Source organism: Rattus norvegicus, chromosome 17 (genome assembly GCF_021556685.1).
Source record: "Rattus norvegicus strain SHRSP/BbbUtx chromosome 17, alternate assembly SHRSP_T2T, whole genome shotgun sequence".
In the NCBI taxonomy this organism is placed as follows: domain Eukaryota; kingdom Metazoa; phylum Chordata; class Mammalia; order Rodentia; family Muridae; genus Rattus; species Rattus norvegicus.
Window position 1 is genome coordinate 78506784 of NC_141550.1, and position 19535 is coordinate 78526318.

Consider the following 19535-nt stretch of genomic DNA (forward strand, 5'->3'; position numbering starts at 1 on the left):
TAGGTGGCGGTTCTGGTTTCTACCACAACCCAGCAAGTCCAGTAGCTCCTTAAGGAAGGCAGGATGCAATGTGTGGCATAATGAGAACGTATTTTTACAGCAAAACCCTCATGAGCTTCTTTTCAAATCAGGAGGCCAAGCAAAGGAGCACAGAGGAACAGTGTTGTTTTTAGAAGTCAGCAGCCAGGCCACCCTCTGCCGGCCAGCTGACTGCTTAGGACTGTTGTTGGAAATCGCTCCCCTCCCCCAACCCAAGGGCACCATTTCCAGGCCACTCTTGTAAACAGGTCAGGTTAGTTGTCGATAGCTGCTGAGTGTCTGGAGTCCTAAGAAGGTAAAGGTAAGCTGACTGCTTGACTCCGATCTCTTTCTACCTAGAACTGTTTACCTCTTCTGTGTAAGAAGAGAAACCACATTGCCTTTGCTTACTGTGAAGAGAATCATGGGGGAGATACCTGAGGTATTTAGAGACCCTGTGTATGGGAAATAGGAATGAGGGGAGAAAAATAAGCAGCAAAAGCAACAGGATGGATGGATGGAGCCTGGGCTTGCACAGGTCGTTCTCCTTCTGTCACGTGGTCCTGAGGATGGATCTCAGGCATCAATGCAAATACAGCTAAAGTGATTCAGGGTGGTGCCAGTTTCTGCCCCTCCCATATTGAGCTCCTACAGAGCAGATACTAAATCTTGAGAGAACTATAGTCACTAGTATTCGGGGAGTACTTATGTAGGTCATGCCAGAGTAATTTGCATTCATCATATTTATTTGTACAACACCCTGCATCCCGGTACACTTAGCCTGGCCACCAAGAAACAAAGAGGCTAAGTCATTGCCTGCATCTACATATCTAGGAAATGACAGAGCTAAGATTAGAACCTGCGTCAGTTCAGTTTCAGAGCAGGAACTTCAGAGCAGTGAACTCCAATTCCTCTGTAATATCTGTACACCTGTAAGATTAGGGGACACGGAGTTTACCCAACATTTGTCCTGCAGCCACCTGTGCCCACACCTCACTGTCCTCATGACAGTAAGTTCCCATTACCCTGGCAGGTCAGTACAGAATTCTCTCTTCCATAACTACCTCTACAGCCCTGAGGGAAGACAGCCCGAGTTAGAATGCCCCCATTGAGCTGTCGACTCAAAAGTACTGGATACAGTACAGGTACCCTTCTTACTACTCCATCTCTAGTAGTAGAAGATGATAGCATTAAAACTCAAAATAGGTTTCCTTTGAGAAACAGAACCCAGTTTCTACTCAAGACATAATGATTCATATCCCTGACCCAGTTCTGATCAGCAAATCACAGGATCGAGTGCAAGGGTTTAGGGGTGTGTGTGTGTGTGTGTGTGTGTGTGTGTGTGTGTGTGTGTGTGTGTGTGTGTGTGTGCGTGCACACTCTCAATTACAGTTTAGAAACTGGAAAATGTGGGCCTCTGGCTAATATTACTTTTTGCTTTCCTCTACAGGCATGAATGCTTTACAGTTACAGAATCTGGCAACGCTGGCTGCAGCTGCAGCTGCCGCCCAAACCTCAGCCACCAGCACCAATGCAAACCCTCTCTCCAGCACAAGCAGTGCCCTGGGGGCCCTCACAAGTCCCGGTGAGTGGGAAGCCTTACTCTCCATCGCAGGGCACATGTGCACGCATGGCTTACGTGCCAGAGGCAGGGAGTTGGGCTGGATTTTCCAGGACAGAGTCAGGAAAGCTGCACAAGATCTCTGGCCTACAGTCCCTGCTCTCTCAGGAAAACCTCGAATGGATGTGTTTTCTTTCCCAAGGGTAAAATGAGACAAGTTTTCAATGAAAAAACGTAGTCACTTCACTTTTATGAGCGTTTCCTTTCATTCTTCTGATGCTTAGGTATTACTACCGCAACCTTTAGTCTCATACTCTGCTTTGTGTCCTATTCTCTTAAATGGGAACAAAGTTTAAGAGTTTTCTACTGGTTCTCAACTCTGATCTCTTCAGTGTTGACTTTCACACCAACTCTACCCTGCACCTTTGAGTTTAAGATTCATGGTGTAGTACAGGCCATTGTGTGGTTATTTATGGTCACATTCTGGGTTGTGTAATTGCATATCTTTTTTTTCCCCTTATAAAGTTTGTTGGTCTTATTCGAGAGCTAGTAACAGTTTTCCTTTTTTGACCAAGAAAGACCTAACATGGTTGCTTACCATGAACTGTTTTCTTTATTTTTAAAAATGAAACAGAATGATTTATTGGCTTCCTTCTCTGTAACCTCTGAGGGAGTGTGCTTGAACAATCTTGCTTCTAACTTTAAAACCATCACCCTCCATCACCTGTGTCCAGATGATCAGCTACTTACTGTGACAGAACTTTACTGCAATTGTGCAGGATTTTCTTATGAAAATAGGAAGTGAAGCTCCGGCATATCCCTGACAGCTGTCTCAAGAAGTCTGGCTTCAGGAGCAGTAAAACATGCTCCTCAGACCTGTAGAACTGAGGGGAAAACAGCCCTTGGATCTTTATTAAACATTGTTTATCTAGAAAGAAGAAACCCAAGCAGTGTTTATGAAAATCGTCTGAATTTATCCCTAATGTGCTAAAATCTCTAGACAACAGACCATAAATATGGAGATTTAATTCTTTCAAGGGTTATGAAAATACACCATTACTCTAGGTGGGCTTTACTTTTTGGAATAAATGACATTTCTGAAGAATCAGCTTTGGGGGTGGGGGATCTGTTTTCACATTTTTACTGGATAGCAACAGGAAGGGGCCTCTTTCATCAGCAGGAGCAGTCACAGGTCCTTCAGCCGTTCCATGCATGGGCCCAGAGGCTCCTGGGGTGGCCAGGCACATCAGGCATCTTCCACAGGCAGCTAGTAGGGCGTGGCCCGGTTGATCATGCCAGCATACTCGGTGTAGGGGCTAATTATAGCCAGGACCCAGACAGAGAGAGATACCACCAGTACCGGTCCTTCACCCAGGCATTCTTCTGGGTGGAGATTCTTCTGGCCATCTTGGTCTTAGCAGAGACTTGAAAAGTCAACCTTTGACAGTATTTTCAAGAAATGAACTCAGAGCTTTAATAAATTCTTGAGTGACCCTATACTAACTCCTTTTCTTATTCTGACAAAGACATCTTAAGCAGATGAAATTTTATTGTGCTCACAGTTCAAGTGTCTCATGATTGGGAAGTCATAGCTGCAAGCCCTAAAGACGCCGGTCACATGGCGTCTGCAGTCTGAAGCAGGGGATGAATGCTGGCACTCAGCTCACATTCTCCTTCTCATTAGGACCCCTGCAGACCACAGAACATCACACTCCACATGCAGGCTAGATCGGCTCCTTCAGTAAAACATCTCTTGAGAAGTCCTCACACACACACACACACAGTTAAAGGTTTGTCTCCTAGGTGGCTCTAGACCTTGTTGAGCTGACAATGTCAAGCATAACAAACAACCTTAACATTATTAGTTTCTCCCTTATGAAAACAACAGTGATTTCCTTAAAATATATTAAGTGCAAAAATATTATAATTTGGTAAGCAGTATCTATAAGGTATAGATATAATGGTAAACGATGCCTTTGGGTAGGAAGTATGGCAATTGAACCAGAAATAAATAATACCTAGTCTTTCAAGAGACCTCAGAAAATAAAGAAATAAATATGAATTTAGATGACATAAGGCTGTTGATAATGATAAAACAGAATTATGTATACAGTGAAGTATCTGAAGGAAGGAAGCCCTCTATCAGAAGGTGGCATTTGTGCCAAAGCCTGAATGAAGTGAAAGAAGCTTGTCCTTCAGAAAAGGACAGATGCAGTGCCGGGGGAAGGAGTTTGGAGTGATAGTGAGTTAGCAAGGACAGCAGCGCTCCTGGGAACGGGGTGGGGGACAGACAGTGAGGCTTAACTGGGTGTGGTGTCTCCCACCTTTAATCCCAGCACTTGAAGCAGAGTTGGCTAGATCCATGTGAGTTTCATCTCTCCGAGACCAGCCTGGGCTACAAAATGGCTTCCAGGACATCCAGAGAAAAGAGTGAAACACCATCTCGAAGGAAGGAAGGAAGGAACGAAGGAAGGAAGGAAGGAAGGAAGGAAGGAAGGAAGGGAGAAAAAGAAAGAAAAAAAAGAAAGACAGACAGACAGACAGACGAGTGGACGGACAGGCCCATGTTACTGGATCCAAAGCCATTTGTGTTAGCTCTCCCATCAGTCTGACAGAATGAATGCCTGACATAACTTGTCTTCCTCTGATCCAGAGGGTTCAGACCACAGTCGTCTGGCACTGTTTCTGAGCCCACCATCATAAGGAACGCCGCTATCAGTGAGAGTGTGGCTGAAAAGACTAGTTGTCTAATGGCAACAGGAAGTAAAAACAAAATATAGGAAGTGACCAGGGTAAGATACAGCTTCTAAAAACATGCACTAGTGACCTACTTCCTCTAGGAAGGTCCCAACTCCAGAAGTTTACAAAATTATGCCACTAGCTAGGGGATAACCTTTCAACATATGAGTCTGTAGGAGACATGTCAGGTACCAACTATAATACCATTTCATCAAGTATTTTGAAAATCATGAATTCTTTATTTGGGGTTGTATATTTGGGTTTTTCAGACAGGGTCTCACTGTATACCCCTGGCTGGCCTGGAACTCACAAAGATCAGCCTGCCTCTCCCTTCTATGCACTGGATTTAATGCATGTGCCACCATGCCTGGCTATGAATTTTATTTGAACCTTCTCAAAATGAAGGATGCTCAGCCTAGGAATATGAAAACATCCCATATTCTTACAGCCAAAGAGAAAATATATTTGAAGATGTTTTTGCCTTTCTCTTGCTGTGGTCAAAATTAGCAATGAGTCCTCCCCTGTCTTCCTGAAGCAGCATGCTGCCCTTCAGTAGGTGATGCTGCCTGAGGATCACTGGAAGGGCTTTGTCCCTGCAAAGGAATGCTCTTCACAGAGCTCAGAGGGGTTCGTTAGAACCTTTAAGTGTGGTAGCAAAAATTATTTAAAATGGAAGTTTTGATTATTTTTCCTATGCAACTAAAAAAAACTTTTTTATTTAAATAAAAGTAAATGTCCCTAATTTAAGTAAAAGCCCCTAACTTCCATCAGGGACTTTTTCAGAGGTGTAGAAAATATGGTTAGAATCATTAGTAACGTCCGTGCCTCTATTCTTCGTCAGGATGATCAGTTATAAAGTAAAGTGTTAGACACTGCCACAGGGCTAGTATGTTGCTCAGATTTCAAAACGATTGTCCATTGAGTTCACTGTATCGTGAACAGTCATACTGTAGAATACATGAAGCCTCATCTTCTCACTCCTACACAGGGCTTGAACTACCCTATGTTTAAATTTGTCTCGTAAGTTCCAGACAAATTCATCTACAAAGGAAAGGGACAATTTAATCCCCAAACTATTAATTTTTTCATAATTATAAATTTATCTTTTCAATTTTGCATACTGAGAAAAAGTCTCCCTACAGCATTATTATAAATGATTTTAAATAGTCTTGGCTTTAAAACATGAAAGATTAAGCTTTAATTTTTATTTAAAAAAATCCCCTTAAGCAATAAATAGGTTCCTTTGTCTCATGGCCTTGGAATAAAAATTAAAATAGTTTAAATTGCCCATGGTTAGAATAAGTGTTTCATATAATTATCAGATAGTAGTGTATAAAATTAGAAATTAAATCATGAAAGAATAAAAAGCAGGTAAGTGCACATTGTTCCTTTTATGAGCTCCTCGTGGGTCTTCTGGAACCTAATTTAATCGCGGTTCTTCTATTTTGATAGGCTAATTTTCCCTTTATTTACTATTTAGTTAATAAATCCTTGGGTCATTTCTTATTACCCACTTTCCAACCTGTTTTTGAGAATCATGTTTGTTTTGTAGAAAGAGACAAACTATATGTCCAGCAGATAGCTAGGTATTAAAGGCAGTCACACTTGTCTCCTGCAGTGTTTATAGATGAGTTGTTTTTATCTGGTAATGTTCAGAGCTCCGAAATGAGCATGACTTTCACCATATGGGAACTTGGGCATTTTCTGTCTAAAACCTAATACTGCAATACTGCACTTGTCTACTATGTTATTTCAGAGCCTCCTGGTTCCTTCTTTCTTTTTTTTAAAAGATGTTTTAAAATTCTCCAAATGTTTCTGTAAGTGCAGACTCAGTCAAGTGCACACTTCAAGATAATGGATCATTTCTTTCAATAGCATAAGACATTTTAAAATGCCAGGAAGCATTACTTTATTCCCACTGCTGGCTCTTCAAAGAGTTTTCCCTTTAAATTCTTAACAGTCTTTCTCCTTGCCTTCAGTCTCCTTGAAGACTGCAGCAGACCGAGTGCCAGGGAAATATTGATGTAACCTGCTGGCACACTGAAGGCCAAAGAAGGGGAGAGGTGTTTTCATGGGCTCAGGCCCATCATGCCCTCCTCATACAGATGACTGGGGAGTGGGTGTTGTTCCCGTTCATATCTGTGTTACTCAGGCAGATTATATAGAACAAGACAGAACGTCAGTCTGTCCCTAGAGGTTATCCTGCAGCCTTTCAGTTTGTAGGAGAATTTGTTATCCTAAACGTGTCTGTGTCTGCATCACCAGAAAAATGGTGATTCACAGATCTCCGAGCCACATTTACGAGCCTTTCAGCGTGTGTAAGACCGTGTATTAAAAAGTGTGTTAGGGCCTACATTGCCCCCAAGCCAAGGTCCAGAGCAGTGATAGAAAAGACACTCAGAGATGCTATCTGAAGCCACTAGAGATGCCTGAGCTTCAGGAAGTCCAAGACTAAGCGTCCCCCTGACCTGTTCTTCCTGTGGCCTTCCTTCTCTGGGCAGTCCCATAGGATGCAGTGGCTGAGTCCCCATCCTGCCGCAGAGGCAGCATCATACCTCCTCAGTCGTCAGCCCGCTAGGTCCACCCTGCAAATGCCATCTCTCCCAGCTGACACTAGCCTCACAGAGACTCTCGCTTTCACCTCCTCGATTACTGCACAGGCCCCAGTGCACCTTCCCTCCTCCGTCCTGTTGAGAAGTGTAAATCTGGCGCAGTGTGATCTAGGCTGTGAACAACCTCCCGAGTGTGCCATCCCGGGTCTTGCCCTGTTGCTCTTTCCTTCCCTGCCCCAGGGGCGTCGGTTTTCATCACGTGCCCCTCCTTTCCTCTTGAGTCTGCTGTCCTAGAATCTCAGCATTCCTCCCTTGGCTCCTTCTTGGGAAACTCTTAGTGTCTTCTGCTAAAGCGGTGCTTGATCCTGACATGGCCTGTAGGTGTAGAGCTGACTTTTGACTTGTGTTGTTGAGACAAGGTCTCGTATTACCCTGGCTGGCCTTGAACTCCCATAGATCTACCAGACTCTGCCTCCTGGCTGCTGGGATTAAAGGTGTCACCACCAGGCCAGCTTAAAAATGGCTCTTTTACTACTTGTATAAATTAAACTGCAGCAAAGCTAAATGTTGTTTTAAATATCTCAGTACTTACATTTTGATAATCAGTCCACATGTCTTCCTCATCAATTAAGTCTTCCATGGAGTTTGGTTATCACTCTACATACACGCTTGACTTAAGTCTAGTCAACGTCAATAACAGTTCCTTCTTAGGGACCTTCCAGGAAGGAGCTCCTTGAAGGCAGAGAGGTGGAGAGAAGCGTCTACAGGAGCTAAGCATCCTGTGATCCACTGGAACGCACATCCTGTAGTCTCTGGAAGAGTCATTTGAACATGTATTTGCCCTGAATCACCTCTAGTCAGTGGCCCTCAACCTCCCTACGCTGTGCCCTATAATACAGCTCCTCACACTGGGTGACCCAACCAGAAAACTATTTTCTTGCTACTTCATAACTATAATTTTGCTACTTTGTGAATCATAGTGTAAATATTTGATATGCAGAATATTTGATATGCAACCTCAATGGGGTCTCCACCCACAAGTTGAGAACCATTACTCCAGATATGAATACACTTTCAAAGTAGAAAGTTTTTGTTCAGAATTCCCCCTTGCTTTTGAAACATCACACTAGCTTCCAAAGGCTTGGCTTCTTTGTTCCTTTTTCTCTTTCTCTTTCTCTCTCTTTCTTTCTTTTTGGTTTTGTTTAGTTTTGGGTTTTGGTTGTTTTCTGTTTTGTGGTTTTTGTTTTTCAAAATAGGGCTTCTCTGCCCTGGCTGTCCTGGAATTCAGTCTGTGACCCGGCTGGCCTCAAACTCAGAGATCTGCCTGCTTCTGCCTAGGGTATTTTTTTCTAATGTTTTGATTTTTATGCTGTGTAAGAGCCATCCGTTCTAGTCTAGTACAGTGCAGGCATCTCTAAGGAGACACCCGAACTGGTTAGTGATGCTGACAAGGTCAACTAAGGTTTAGTTCCTGAGGTGCCATAGCTGTATTTTACATGAGGATACTCACTTCTGAGGAAACTAAGAGTCAATGTTGACAGCAAAGTTATATAGGGTGGTTTAGTCTTTTTATTACAAGATTCTTACAAAGTGTGGCTTTCAGAATGTTCTTATTTCATACTACAAAATAAGGAATCATCGTTGATCAAAAGTGCCTCATTTTCAGAACCACCTACTCAAAGATAGACGTTTGAAAAATGGCATAAATCTTCCTTAGCAAGCATCTGTTAATTGTGTGTGTATTGCTAATTGCATACTGCAATGGAATACCCACATTGCATAGATAAAATGAGACCCATTTAGCTTAGAGTACTTTTTACTTATAATGTACTTATAAAATATGGGCCATTCTATTAGTTCAGGAACCATACTCATAGGAGTAAATACCTCAGGTTCATGCCTTCCCCTTCTTTCCCTCGCAACATTTTTCATTGTTTATCATTGCAAAAGGGAAACGAATCTCAAGGCAATCAATTCACCCCTCTATTGGCTATTTTTGTATGTGTTTTGATTAAGCAGAATCAAAACAGTCAAACAAGCTCTTTATTTGTGGGGCTGAATCAGTCAAGAACCCTCACATCCTTTTTATTACAGAAAAGATTGACATTCACTCCTCGTCTCACTTCTTCTAAGTTGTACTTCCTCATTTCTGTCAATTTCAACAGTTTTGAGCTACTTTTTAAAAAAGTTTTCCACCCCTATTCTTGGTCCTGACATTATGTCACTTATTGGAATCAAGAATTCCATGTGAGCTTCTATAAGTAAAATGACACTGAAATAATTATAATCTCCTGGTATGGTGTTCATTCAGCTGAGGATCTCTTGTGAACTGGAATTCCCGTTCCCCTTTACTTACATTATGTGTATGAACATTCTGCCTGTATGTGTGCATGTGCACACAGTTGGAGTGATGGATGGTTTGTGGTACCAGAAGTCAAACCTGGGTTCTCTCAAGAACAAGTACTCTAAACTACTAGCCTCGCATCTGGAATTCTTTTAGTACTTAACACACTGGTAGATAAAGCTGACAAAAGTCCTTTCTCATGTTACTGCTAGTTTTTTGAGAACAATTTTTTAATAAGACTTCCCATAGTAAAATAACTTAAGCTGCCTCTAAGATAAATTATAATTTTTGCACTTGTAAAAAAAACTTTACATCACATTTTTATACCTCATACTAAAGTTTCGAGTTGGAGAGAAATGAGGAAAGAACCCTGTCTAGCTTTTCTTACCTCTTTAAGCTGTATGTTTGTCTATGTATTCAGTGTAACCAGGAGCTCTGGCTAGATTTTGTCATTATTTGTGGATTTGACAAAGAAAGAAAACCAGAAAGTATGAGGATTGTGCCCTGGGAGCGTCTGCCCGCACTCCTGCTTGGTTGCTTCCCAATTGAAGCATTACATGATAACCAAGGATGTTTTGGTTTTGTTCAACTAAAATCTGAGATTTGAAAGCCAAATAGTTGTAAATACACTGGTCTTCTAGGGAGAGTTTCTCTCTTCAGCAGGGATCAGCCACTGTAAGTGAGGGTCAGCATGCAAGTATTTCTCCAACAGACCTTGTTAAAATATGGAACTCCTTACACCCACATGTCTATCAAGAATGGTGAGTTGACGAAGGAGAGTCCTCTCAGTGCTTAAGAACACTGCTCTTCCAAGGTCAATTCTTAGCACCCTATGGCAACTCACAGCAATCTGAAACTCCAGCTCCAGGGACTCTCACACCCTCTTCTGGCCTCCATAGACACCAGGTACACATGTGGTACACAGACATATATGCAAGGAAAACACACACATTTAAAATAATAGTCCTTAAAGGAAATGATTCTGATGTGTCAGAAGCACAACTAGTTTTCTATGCATTGACATCTTCAGCTACCAGAGTGTCTGGTTCCTGCCAGCAGAGGGACTTGGGCACGGGAGCTGGGCTGCCAGTACTTTACGTGTCACTCCTAACCCAGAGCAGACCTGAGTCTCTTACTAGCTTGAACTAATGTAAGCTTAGTGAAGCTGAAGAGCCAAGGAAATAGAACTGTTTATGGCTCACCACGGAGCCATACTCAGACTGAGGCCAAGTACATTCCACCTGTGCTGTGCCCTGTACTCTGCTTTGGGGCTGCCATTCTCAGGAGAAGCAGTCCCTGTGATACTTTCTCTGCTAGATGCTTAGTGTGTTGTTACTTGGGGCTCATTGTTTAAAAAGAAAAACTATTTACAGACTGACTAGCTCCTTGTTCTTGACCTTAGTTCTTAGTGTCCCTGGATAAGTGTCAGCGACACAGTGTTGGTTATCAGTCTCCACAGTCCCTGCCACTGTACAGCGGATCCGTGCCCAGTCTTCTTGTGGGTTTGCATTAATTCAGGGGTGTGCCTTCTGTCCATCACAGCCTTAACCGAGTGAGGTTTTCAGTCTGCAGAGTCTTCTCTGTTGCTGTGAAATGCCATGCAGCCTTGCTAGCATGCGGGCAGAGGATTGAGTATTAATCACCTAGTTGTGTCCATAATAGATGGGAGCCATGACTCCATGCGTGTGTCCATAGAATACTCTGACCTAGTGTGACGCTTGAAGGACTTTGTGAACCAATGGCTTCACACATGCTAGGCAGGTACTCTGCCTGTCACTGAGCAGCCATAACCTAACTAAGTTCTGCTGAGTCACCTGAAGTCAGTGTTGGCCTTTCGTTTATTGAGTAGGAGTTCAATCAAGAACTTCACTCATACCAGACAAGCAGAGACTTCTAAGGAAAAACTAAAAGGAGCTTTCCTTGTAGGTGTGGAGTACTCATAAACTCCTTAAGTTATGTACCAGAGACACGTAGAAAAATAAGCAGACTGCTCCATGTAAGACTGGAGAGAGCACTCAGACAGGTAAAGCACGGGTCGGTAGCAGGAAGGTATGTCCTGGGGAATGAGAATCTTGAAGAGAGACCGTCTCCCTAGAACACTACTGCATTTGTAACTATTGGTTTTAGTTATATTTTAAATATATGTAGATATTTAAGCCAAAATCTTAAGAATTAGTGGGATTTTTTTGCAGGTTAGAAATAGAATGAAAGACGTGTCAAATGTGAACATGTAGGTAAAATGATCTGATCAGAAAATCAGTGTGAGATTTACAGAAAGTGGCAACCATGGGGACTCTGAGATCTAAAGCTTAGAGACATCCATGGACTTCAGCCCTAAGGACCCAGTCATTACCTAGGTACCATTTGATGTGAAGAAGAACAAAAGAAGGATGAGAGATGAGCCCAGCTTGTGCAGTTTGGGTGAGCAGTAGGGTGGTACCTGTGGTGGAGAGAGGTGCGTAAGGGGAAGGAAGCCTATGAAATGATAAACTGAGCCTTGCTGGGATATGTCAACAGGTTGACTAGCTCATCCTCACAGCTGAAGAGTGACCTGAAGATCAGCTACAGGAACAAAACTGTGGGCACAAACTTAACCTAAGTCATTATAGTAGCATCTACAAGGAAATAGAGGACCGTGTATAAATCCTTAGTTTCTGTACTTGTGGGAGAGACAGATAGAGCAAGAGGTAGAAAGAAGTTCTCAAAAAAAAAAAAAAAAAACCCACACAGATTGGAACAGGTAAGAGCAGCAGAGTGATGCTGTGGTTGCCTCTCTACGGAATAGTCATCTATCTACACTAGTAGACGTCAACTCTGTGGGCAGAGAAAAGACAGCTAAAGACTAGAATTGCAGACAGTGTTTTCATGGGATGTGGAGACATGGCTAAGCATTTAAAAGCACATATTTCTCTAAGAGAGGATATGAGTTAACTCACATATGCATACCCAAACCCCCCCCCCACACACACACACACATACACACACACGGCGGGGAGGGGTTTCAAAAATTGCATCATTGCTAGGAAAATGGTTCTTAAGATGGACAAGCCATAAATATTTTTCTAGACTGAAGGAAAGAATCCAGAACAAAAGAAGAGGTAAGTGTGGAGCTGAAGGACTAGGATGGGACGGCAGTGCCGGTCACAGAACACTCCCTGGACCTGTGTTGCCCTCACAGATGAACCTCTCTGATAACAGTCCCCAGCCTTTGCCTCTCTCCCAGGCACCTAAGTGCACAAGTGAAAGGCAGGCCATCAAACAAGTGCAGAATAGGTGAATTGCAACCTTAAAACAAAGAGCTGATACACGTACAGCTTTCCAACCAAGATGTCTTTCCAAAGATTAGATGTTAGCCTGGCCATTCTGCCCAGCGCTTTCAACCCAGCTAACTAGGACTTACTCTTGGAAGCCCTCAGGGGAGACCCACAGAACCTGGGCTCACTGGCTCAGTACATCAGCCCCAGCCAAGTGCATTGGAGAGACTGCCTTGATTTGTCCACCTGTTAGCATCTTACAAATGCCTTTCCCAGTTTTAGATCTACTTCCAAAGCCTATGTTTAGGGACTAGGTACTAGGAATCCATCCCCCTTTCTGCTTGTATGCTTTCCAAAGTGATAAGTATTGGGGGAGGGGGGCATCCATAGCCAGCCTGTTGGCATAGGCCAGGACATCTCAGCCACCTGGGAAGCTGAGGCAGAAGGATCACAAGTTTAAGGCAGCCTAGACACCCTAGTGAGACCCTGTCGTGAGATAGAGCTGAGCTTAGTGCTTAGCCTTCTGTAAAGTTCCAGTACTGCAGAACGTGGGAGGGAGGATAACGCATCGACTGTGTAAACTGGACTCATTTACCCCAGCGATCTGACAGCGATAACTGTGCTAGTCTTGTTAAATGAATCTGCTAACCATGGATTAAAAAGAGCTTCTGAGAAATGAAGGAAAACTCAGCAGAATTGGGAACATACCAGAAGTTGAGGCAGAAAAGTACTTATCTCACATATAGGTGAAGTCCTAAGTGTCTAGGTCTAGAAACAAGAAAGATTCCTAGTCAGGGTGGAAGTGTAACAAACTGTAAAAACTACAATGCAGAAAAAGCACCCGTGTCATTATACAGATCGCAGACACCCTGAGAAGAGTCAGTGGAGCTAATCATTAATTTCCTCACTCGTAAGAAGCAGTCGTTTCACTGTCCTCATTGAGAGACCGAGGTATGCTATACCTGGGTCATACACACATACGCACATTGATATCGTACATACATGTGTTTGCACACACCGCTCTTCCTGAAGAGCTAAAGAAGTCAAACACTCGCAGGCTTCCTAAAAGTGCTAGAATGTGACTAGAAATGCTAGTGTGACTTTCTCACTGTTCCCTTTTGTGCTTCAGTGCCTCACTGACAGAAAATGTCCCACAGTGCCTAAAATGCAAGGCTGGAAGACTAAGCTCTCCTGACCAAAGACAGAACAGTGCTACTGGGCTAAATAGGGTGAGACATCTGTGTCTGGGCTAAATAGGGCGAGACGTCTGTGTCTGGGGGCCGTCTATTTTCAAGGGCCAGGCACTGAGGCCTAGCCAGAGTTTTGGTTTTGGTTTGGCTTGGTTTGGGTTGGGTTGGGTTTTGGTTTTGGTTTTGGTTTTTTGGTCCAGGCAACACACTGCTGGCCACTTGCTGATATGCATTCTGATACTGATAAGCCCACAACTTTTTCCAAATGGAGGGTAATATGACATGAACTTTTGGGGTTCTGTTATCCAAAGGAAAATCTGTATCATAGCAATGTCCCTTTCCACCACAGGAAGGCCAGACATTAGGCAGGTCGTCAGCAAAGCAGATGGCAGGGCCTTCTCTCCACACACTGTTGTTCCAGGGGCCACAGCCAGCATATCTTAGTTTATAAGCACACAAGTCTTCATGGTCACCTCTTCAGACACCTCTTTCATAATCCTGACAAGGAGTCAGAGGCTAAAGGATAGTTTGTCTGAGGGGAGAGTGTTTACCAACAGGTTTTAAGACAGTTACTTCTGCACTATGAAAGATTTGAGAGCAAGAGTATTTCTGTCTTCTCACCCTGTCAGTAACTACTGTCATTTTCAGTCTATATCTGTGACCATTTGTAAAAGCACATGTGTGTCTGGGGGCAACTGAGTAGGGTAATGTACTCTGTTAAAGACAGGATCTCACTAAGTATCTCTGGCTGGCTTAGAACACTATTTTTATACCAGGCTGGCCTTGAACTCACAATGATCCCACAGCATCTGCCCTGCCCCTGTCCCTGCCCCTGCCCCTGCCCCTTCCCCGGCCTGTCCCTGCTTCCCAGTTGTTGGCATGTGGTATGCCCCACCGCAACTGACTTAGTACTTTTATTTTTATACTTCATGAACAAAATATTATTTAAGTGTCAGTGATCTCTTCTTTTTTCTACTCCATTCTTAGCAGATCCGTATGAGGTAAAACTATATAAAATGACTTTCAAACCCTAGCTCTCAGAGGCCATTTTCCTTCTTAAGTATGTCTTCATGGGACTGGAAAAGGAAAAGATACCAAGAGCGCAAGGCCCTGGGTTCGGTCCCCAGCTCCGAAAAAAAAAAAGAAAAAAAAAAAAGGAAAAGATACCAAAAGTAACACCTGGCTTGTTGACAGTTACTATGATAAATTTCTTTCAAATAAACTAGTGAGAGTTCCAAAAGGCATTTGGAAATGAGAATTAATGTGATGAAGTCATAAGACAACTTAGTATGTTAAAAGTACGGTGTCTGTCCACATTGGCCTCTCCCAAAACTCTGGCTCTTGAATAAAAACTTTCAAAAATAATTTCAAGGGGTTGGGGATTTAGCTCAGCGGTAGAGCGCTTGCCTAGCGAGTGCAAGGCCCTGGGTTCGGTCCCCAGCTCCGAAAAAACGAAAAAAGAAAAAAAAATAATTTCAAGTCAGAATCTAATGCTGAGACAGAATTTTTCTCCCTCTGGCCTTCCAGAGGACCCTTCTAGGTCCCGGTGCTGCACCAAGTGGTCTGTGAAAGGTGTTGCCAGTGTACCTGGGGTAAAACACAGGCCACCACGGACTGTCAAGTAATGAGAGGACACCAACTCGAAACCTTTTATGCTGTTGTCTAGCACACTCTCCTTTTCTACCCAACACCCCTTCCCCCTCCCCCCTCTCCCTCCCAAAAATCTTTTCAGAAATAAGTTAAAATAAGAAGTATGGTTATTGGAGAATAATTAGGCCCCCAGGAGAAGAGACGCTGTATTCATTAATGCCCCAGGTTGTGATTAGCTAATAATGGCAGTGCCTATGTCATTGCATAATTACTCTGCAGTTCACACTGTTGGAATACAGCGTCCAAGCTGCTCAGAGACAAGACAGCAACCACAGGCTTCAGGATCTTACGTTTAGTAGATATTTTCTCTTTGTTTACAATTGTTTTCTTTTCTAAGCCACAAAGACACTGCTTTCACAATCTAATTATTTTGTAGAGAGTGGTTAATGAATGCATGGACGGCAATCTTGCTCTTTTCTGCTACTGTTGTTTTGTGTAGCTTAGCAGAAAACTTGCTGCCTGGAAAATGGAGGGAAGAGGGTCAATATAAGAAAATCTGGTTTTTCCTGTGAGCGTTCTGTAGAGTTGTGCTAGATATGGCCTGCAGATACACAGGTAAAGGGAATGTCTTAAAGAAGAGAAACTCTTCAGTAAAGAGGTGGCCAGTGTGAAAGTGAACCAACCCCTAATGCACTTTCTCTGCCTTCCATGGCATATCTGAGTCTTGAGAAGGATTAACTACAGACCATTCCTAGCTGTCAGCAGTCAGCCTTCCCCCAGCAGAAATGCTCTTCACTATCTATACACCTTCTGTAGAATATAAGCAAGCAACAGGAAAGCTTTTGGGGTTTGCAATGGGTCTCAGGGCAAGTGAAGTCACAGAATGGCCCTGTATCTGGGCCTCCCGTCTCCTGCTTATGCGTATGAGTGGCCACTTGTACTGAGAGCAGACATGTACCCATGTCCTCTTCATGTCAGAAGAATGAAAGTGTCTCTGTCCCTATTCTGGTGACACAAAGGCAGCATCTGCCTCACCAGTTTTATTTTGAAATACCTTTACTTTATTTGACATATAACAGAAAGAAAGAGTCTGGTAAGTCTTCACCTAAATCACCACCTCCTCTGAGTCATTAGGGCCCTTCAGTAAGGCTCTAACCCAAAGAGAAACCCGTGCCCTTGCTAAGAAGTGCAGATCAGCTTTGCTGGAAGAAAACTATGCAGACATCTGATCCCCCTGCCTCAGCCTCCATTCATTTAGAAGCACCTAGTACCTACTGTGTATCATTATCCTATGGTTCTAGGAAATTAAAACAGGCATAAATCTCTATTCTTTAATATGCTTGCCTTCTATTAGGATTTTTTAATACACGGAACAAAACCACACCTATTACAGTTGTTTTAGCTCTCATTTTTCCCTGACTCCCAATTGTTTTTCTTTCCTTTCATAAGCCAAACCTGACTTCTTCTACTAAACCTTCATTTTCATATGACTTAAACTAAATTGTATATAAAACCAGTTCTACAGCAAATTGATAGAACTACATCAGACATCCCTGAGACAAATGTTTCCCAATCATTCATGCAAAAGATTTCTGAGAGCCCCTCCCCCACAATCATAGCATTTTTAGTGGATTTAATAAACCCAAAATGGGCTAAATGCTGATTCTGATGTGGGAAGTCCTAACTGCCTCTTAAAGCAAACAAAGCCTTTATAACTAAGTGCATATGCTCAGAGCTATCTGTTTCCAAAACCACCAGAGCAGCTCTGAGGAGATCGCCCAGATAGCCCACATAGCACCTAGCATCACTGGCTTCTGGGTTTACACCACACAAATCTGGCCTTTGTGGTTGTTGATTTGGAATTGGAGAGACATGTGCTAGTAAATATCCCTTGGTCAGAAGACTGAAATTCCAAATAGGGCAAGCATGGAGAGTCATAAAACCACATAGATACCTTTGATCCTCAGTGTCTATAGAGAGCTGAGCCTCTCCCATCTGCATTTATATTATAAAGTAAAATGGAGAGCTCTCCAGAAGTTGGGCCTTGAACTGTGAGAATTCTGCCTCATTGCAGTGCTCATTTTGTAGATGGAAGCCATGTCTAGAACTAGTAAAAAGTGAAAAGCTTCTTAAAGCTGAGCGAAGGGATGTCTGAGGCCACAAAGGCTATCTTCAGGTTTGCAGCAAACCCTTTGTACGTGATTATTTAGATCTCTGCATTCATATTTTTACAAGAAAGAGCAACATATCTCTGGGATGGCTCCACTCCCTTTAGAAGACATCTATTTTCAGATGTGTCTCCTTCATATTAACCTGAAATCTATCACTTTGTAATTTCCATCCACTGAATCTAATTTTGATCTCTCAAACTACAAAGAATACTTTTTTGATGCCAGGACCTAAGACTGATTCATCCCTTGGTTTTCTCTTTGTGAACTAAATATTACATTTTAAACTTTCTCCTTCCTTAACTTTTTTTGTATCTGATCATTTTCCTGAATGTTCTCAAAGCTACACACACACACACACACACACACACACACACACACACACACACACACACACACACACATACACACACACACACACACACACACACACAGAGTTTTGGGGATGGCGCGTTTCTGGGTGACTAGGTTAGCAGTAAAAGCTACAGAGTTTGTCTCTGTTTAACCAGTCACCAAAGGGTGCAGAAGCAGTGGATCTTCAAATGCTGCTGAGTGATGCAGTGGTGGTCAATTTCTCTTCAAGACAGAATGGCCAAAAGTTTCCCAGCAATTTCACCCTTGCCATGTAGCAAACACCAGTGCCACCTCATCTGATTATCATGCCCACTCCCAGAAATAAATCCTATTACTTCTTCTTTGGGAATTAATGCTAAGCCTCAGTTAAATTGATATTCCCTGGTATCCTAGATTGGAAGCAACAGAGGCAGAAACATTAAAGGTAGATCTAGGAACACAAGCAAGTGTGTTGCCTCCATCTCTGCAGTAGCCATGAAGACAGCCAAAGCCCAGCATAGGCTCTGAGTTAAGTGTCAGCACAGTGTCGACTCTCGTTAGTGAGCTGCCTGTAACCGGTTCCACCATTCTCCGTGCCTAGCACCTGTTGTGCACTCAGAAAGTATTAGATGCCACCATAGTAAGTTCCCTATCACTGCTTACCACAGTGTAGGTGCTTCCACAGCATCTTAAAGTTCTACAGAAAAAGAACCCAGCACAGTCACTGGGCTGACATCAGAGTTCAGCCAGCCACATTCCTTCAAAAAGGAGCTCGAGCATTCCTTTTTCTATCTTCTGGCCACTGATCTGACTTTATTCCTGGGCCCAGTCTCCATCTTCAGAGCCAGGAACTTTGGGCCAAATACTTCTCATGCTGCCACATTCCTGGAGTTTTCTCTGTCTTCTACTTTTATGGGAAAATGTCCCCATCTCAGTGTCAGCCAACAGCCGTTCTACCTCCATCCTTAGTTGGTCTTCATCACGGAGCCTGTTGTATCCTAGGTTCTAGGAATTGACGCTCTCTCTTGAGCCACCCACATCATTCTGCCTACATCTTTCTTGAGATGTAGTCTGTCTAGAACCACAGCTTTGCCTACCCAGGACAGAGAGAGAACACCTTGGTGTTCTTTATCAAAACACGGTGCCTTACCAAAGAGCATCATGGCATCTTTTTGCATGAAGGTCAGTGCCCTAGCGCTGGCCATTACCAATGAGTGCATGAGCTATCTTGCCAGCCTCTCCATTCCAAGTATCACCCTTCTTCCCAAAAGCACAGTGAAAATGGTAATGAGGAGAGGAGTCCTTTCATTCTGGAAATCTAGGAAAAGGCATCAATCTGTGGCACAAGTCACCTTTGAAAGAAAAAAACTAAATACCCTATTGCTGAGATAGGAGCTCAGATCCTTGTATATGGCAAACGTGTGTTCTAGCCACAGATGAAACTTTCTTAACAAGGATCACTAACCCTACCTTTCCTCATTTGCTGGTTAAAAGAAGACTTCTATTTATGTGTGCATGAAAAAGTCATGTGGTTCTTCTGAGGACCCTATTCACAGCAGGAATCCCAGCTGCCATGTGTCCCCCATATATGTACCTCACATGTGTACCCCACATGTGTACTAGGTCAATCCATTTAACACCTGAATCTACGCTTTCTTATCCTCAAAGGAAAAGACTTCTGACTAGTTTATAAATTGCCTTAAAGTATCTCCGTGCAATGGAAGAAAGTCTGAGAGATGTCTTACGAGTGCTGACATCCAGAGAGCAGACCCAGACCTGGCACTGT

The 19535-nt window shown here is 43.1% G+C and overlaps 1 protein-coding gene across 2 annotated transcripts in view; it reads left to right on the forward strand.

The window, feature by feature from the left end:
* Positions 1–19535, forward strand: part of Celf2 (CUGBP, Elav-like family member 2) — a gene marked incomplete at its 5' end in the record, with an annotated part of 179116 nt that overhangs the window by 138389 nt on the left and 21192 nt on the right. For both annotated transcript variants that reach the window (NM_017197.4, NM_001083586.3), the window contains 1 exon segment: positions 1469–1603. In NM_017197.4, the coding sequence (NP_058893.2) occupies positions 1469–1603 (135 nt within the window).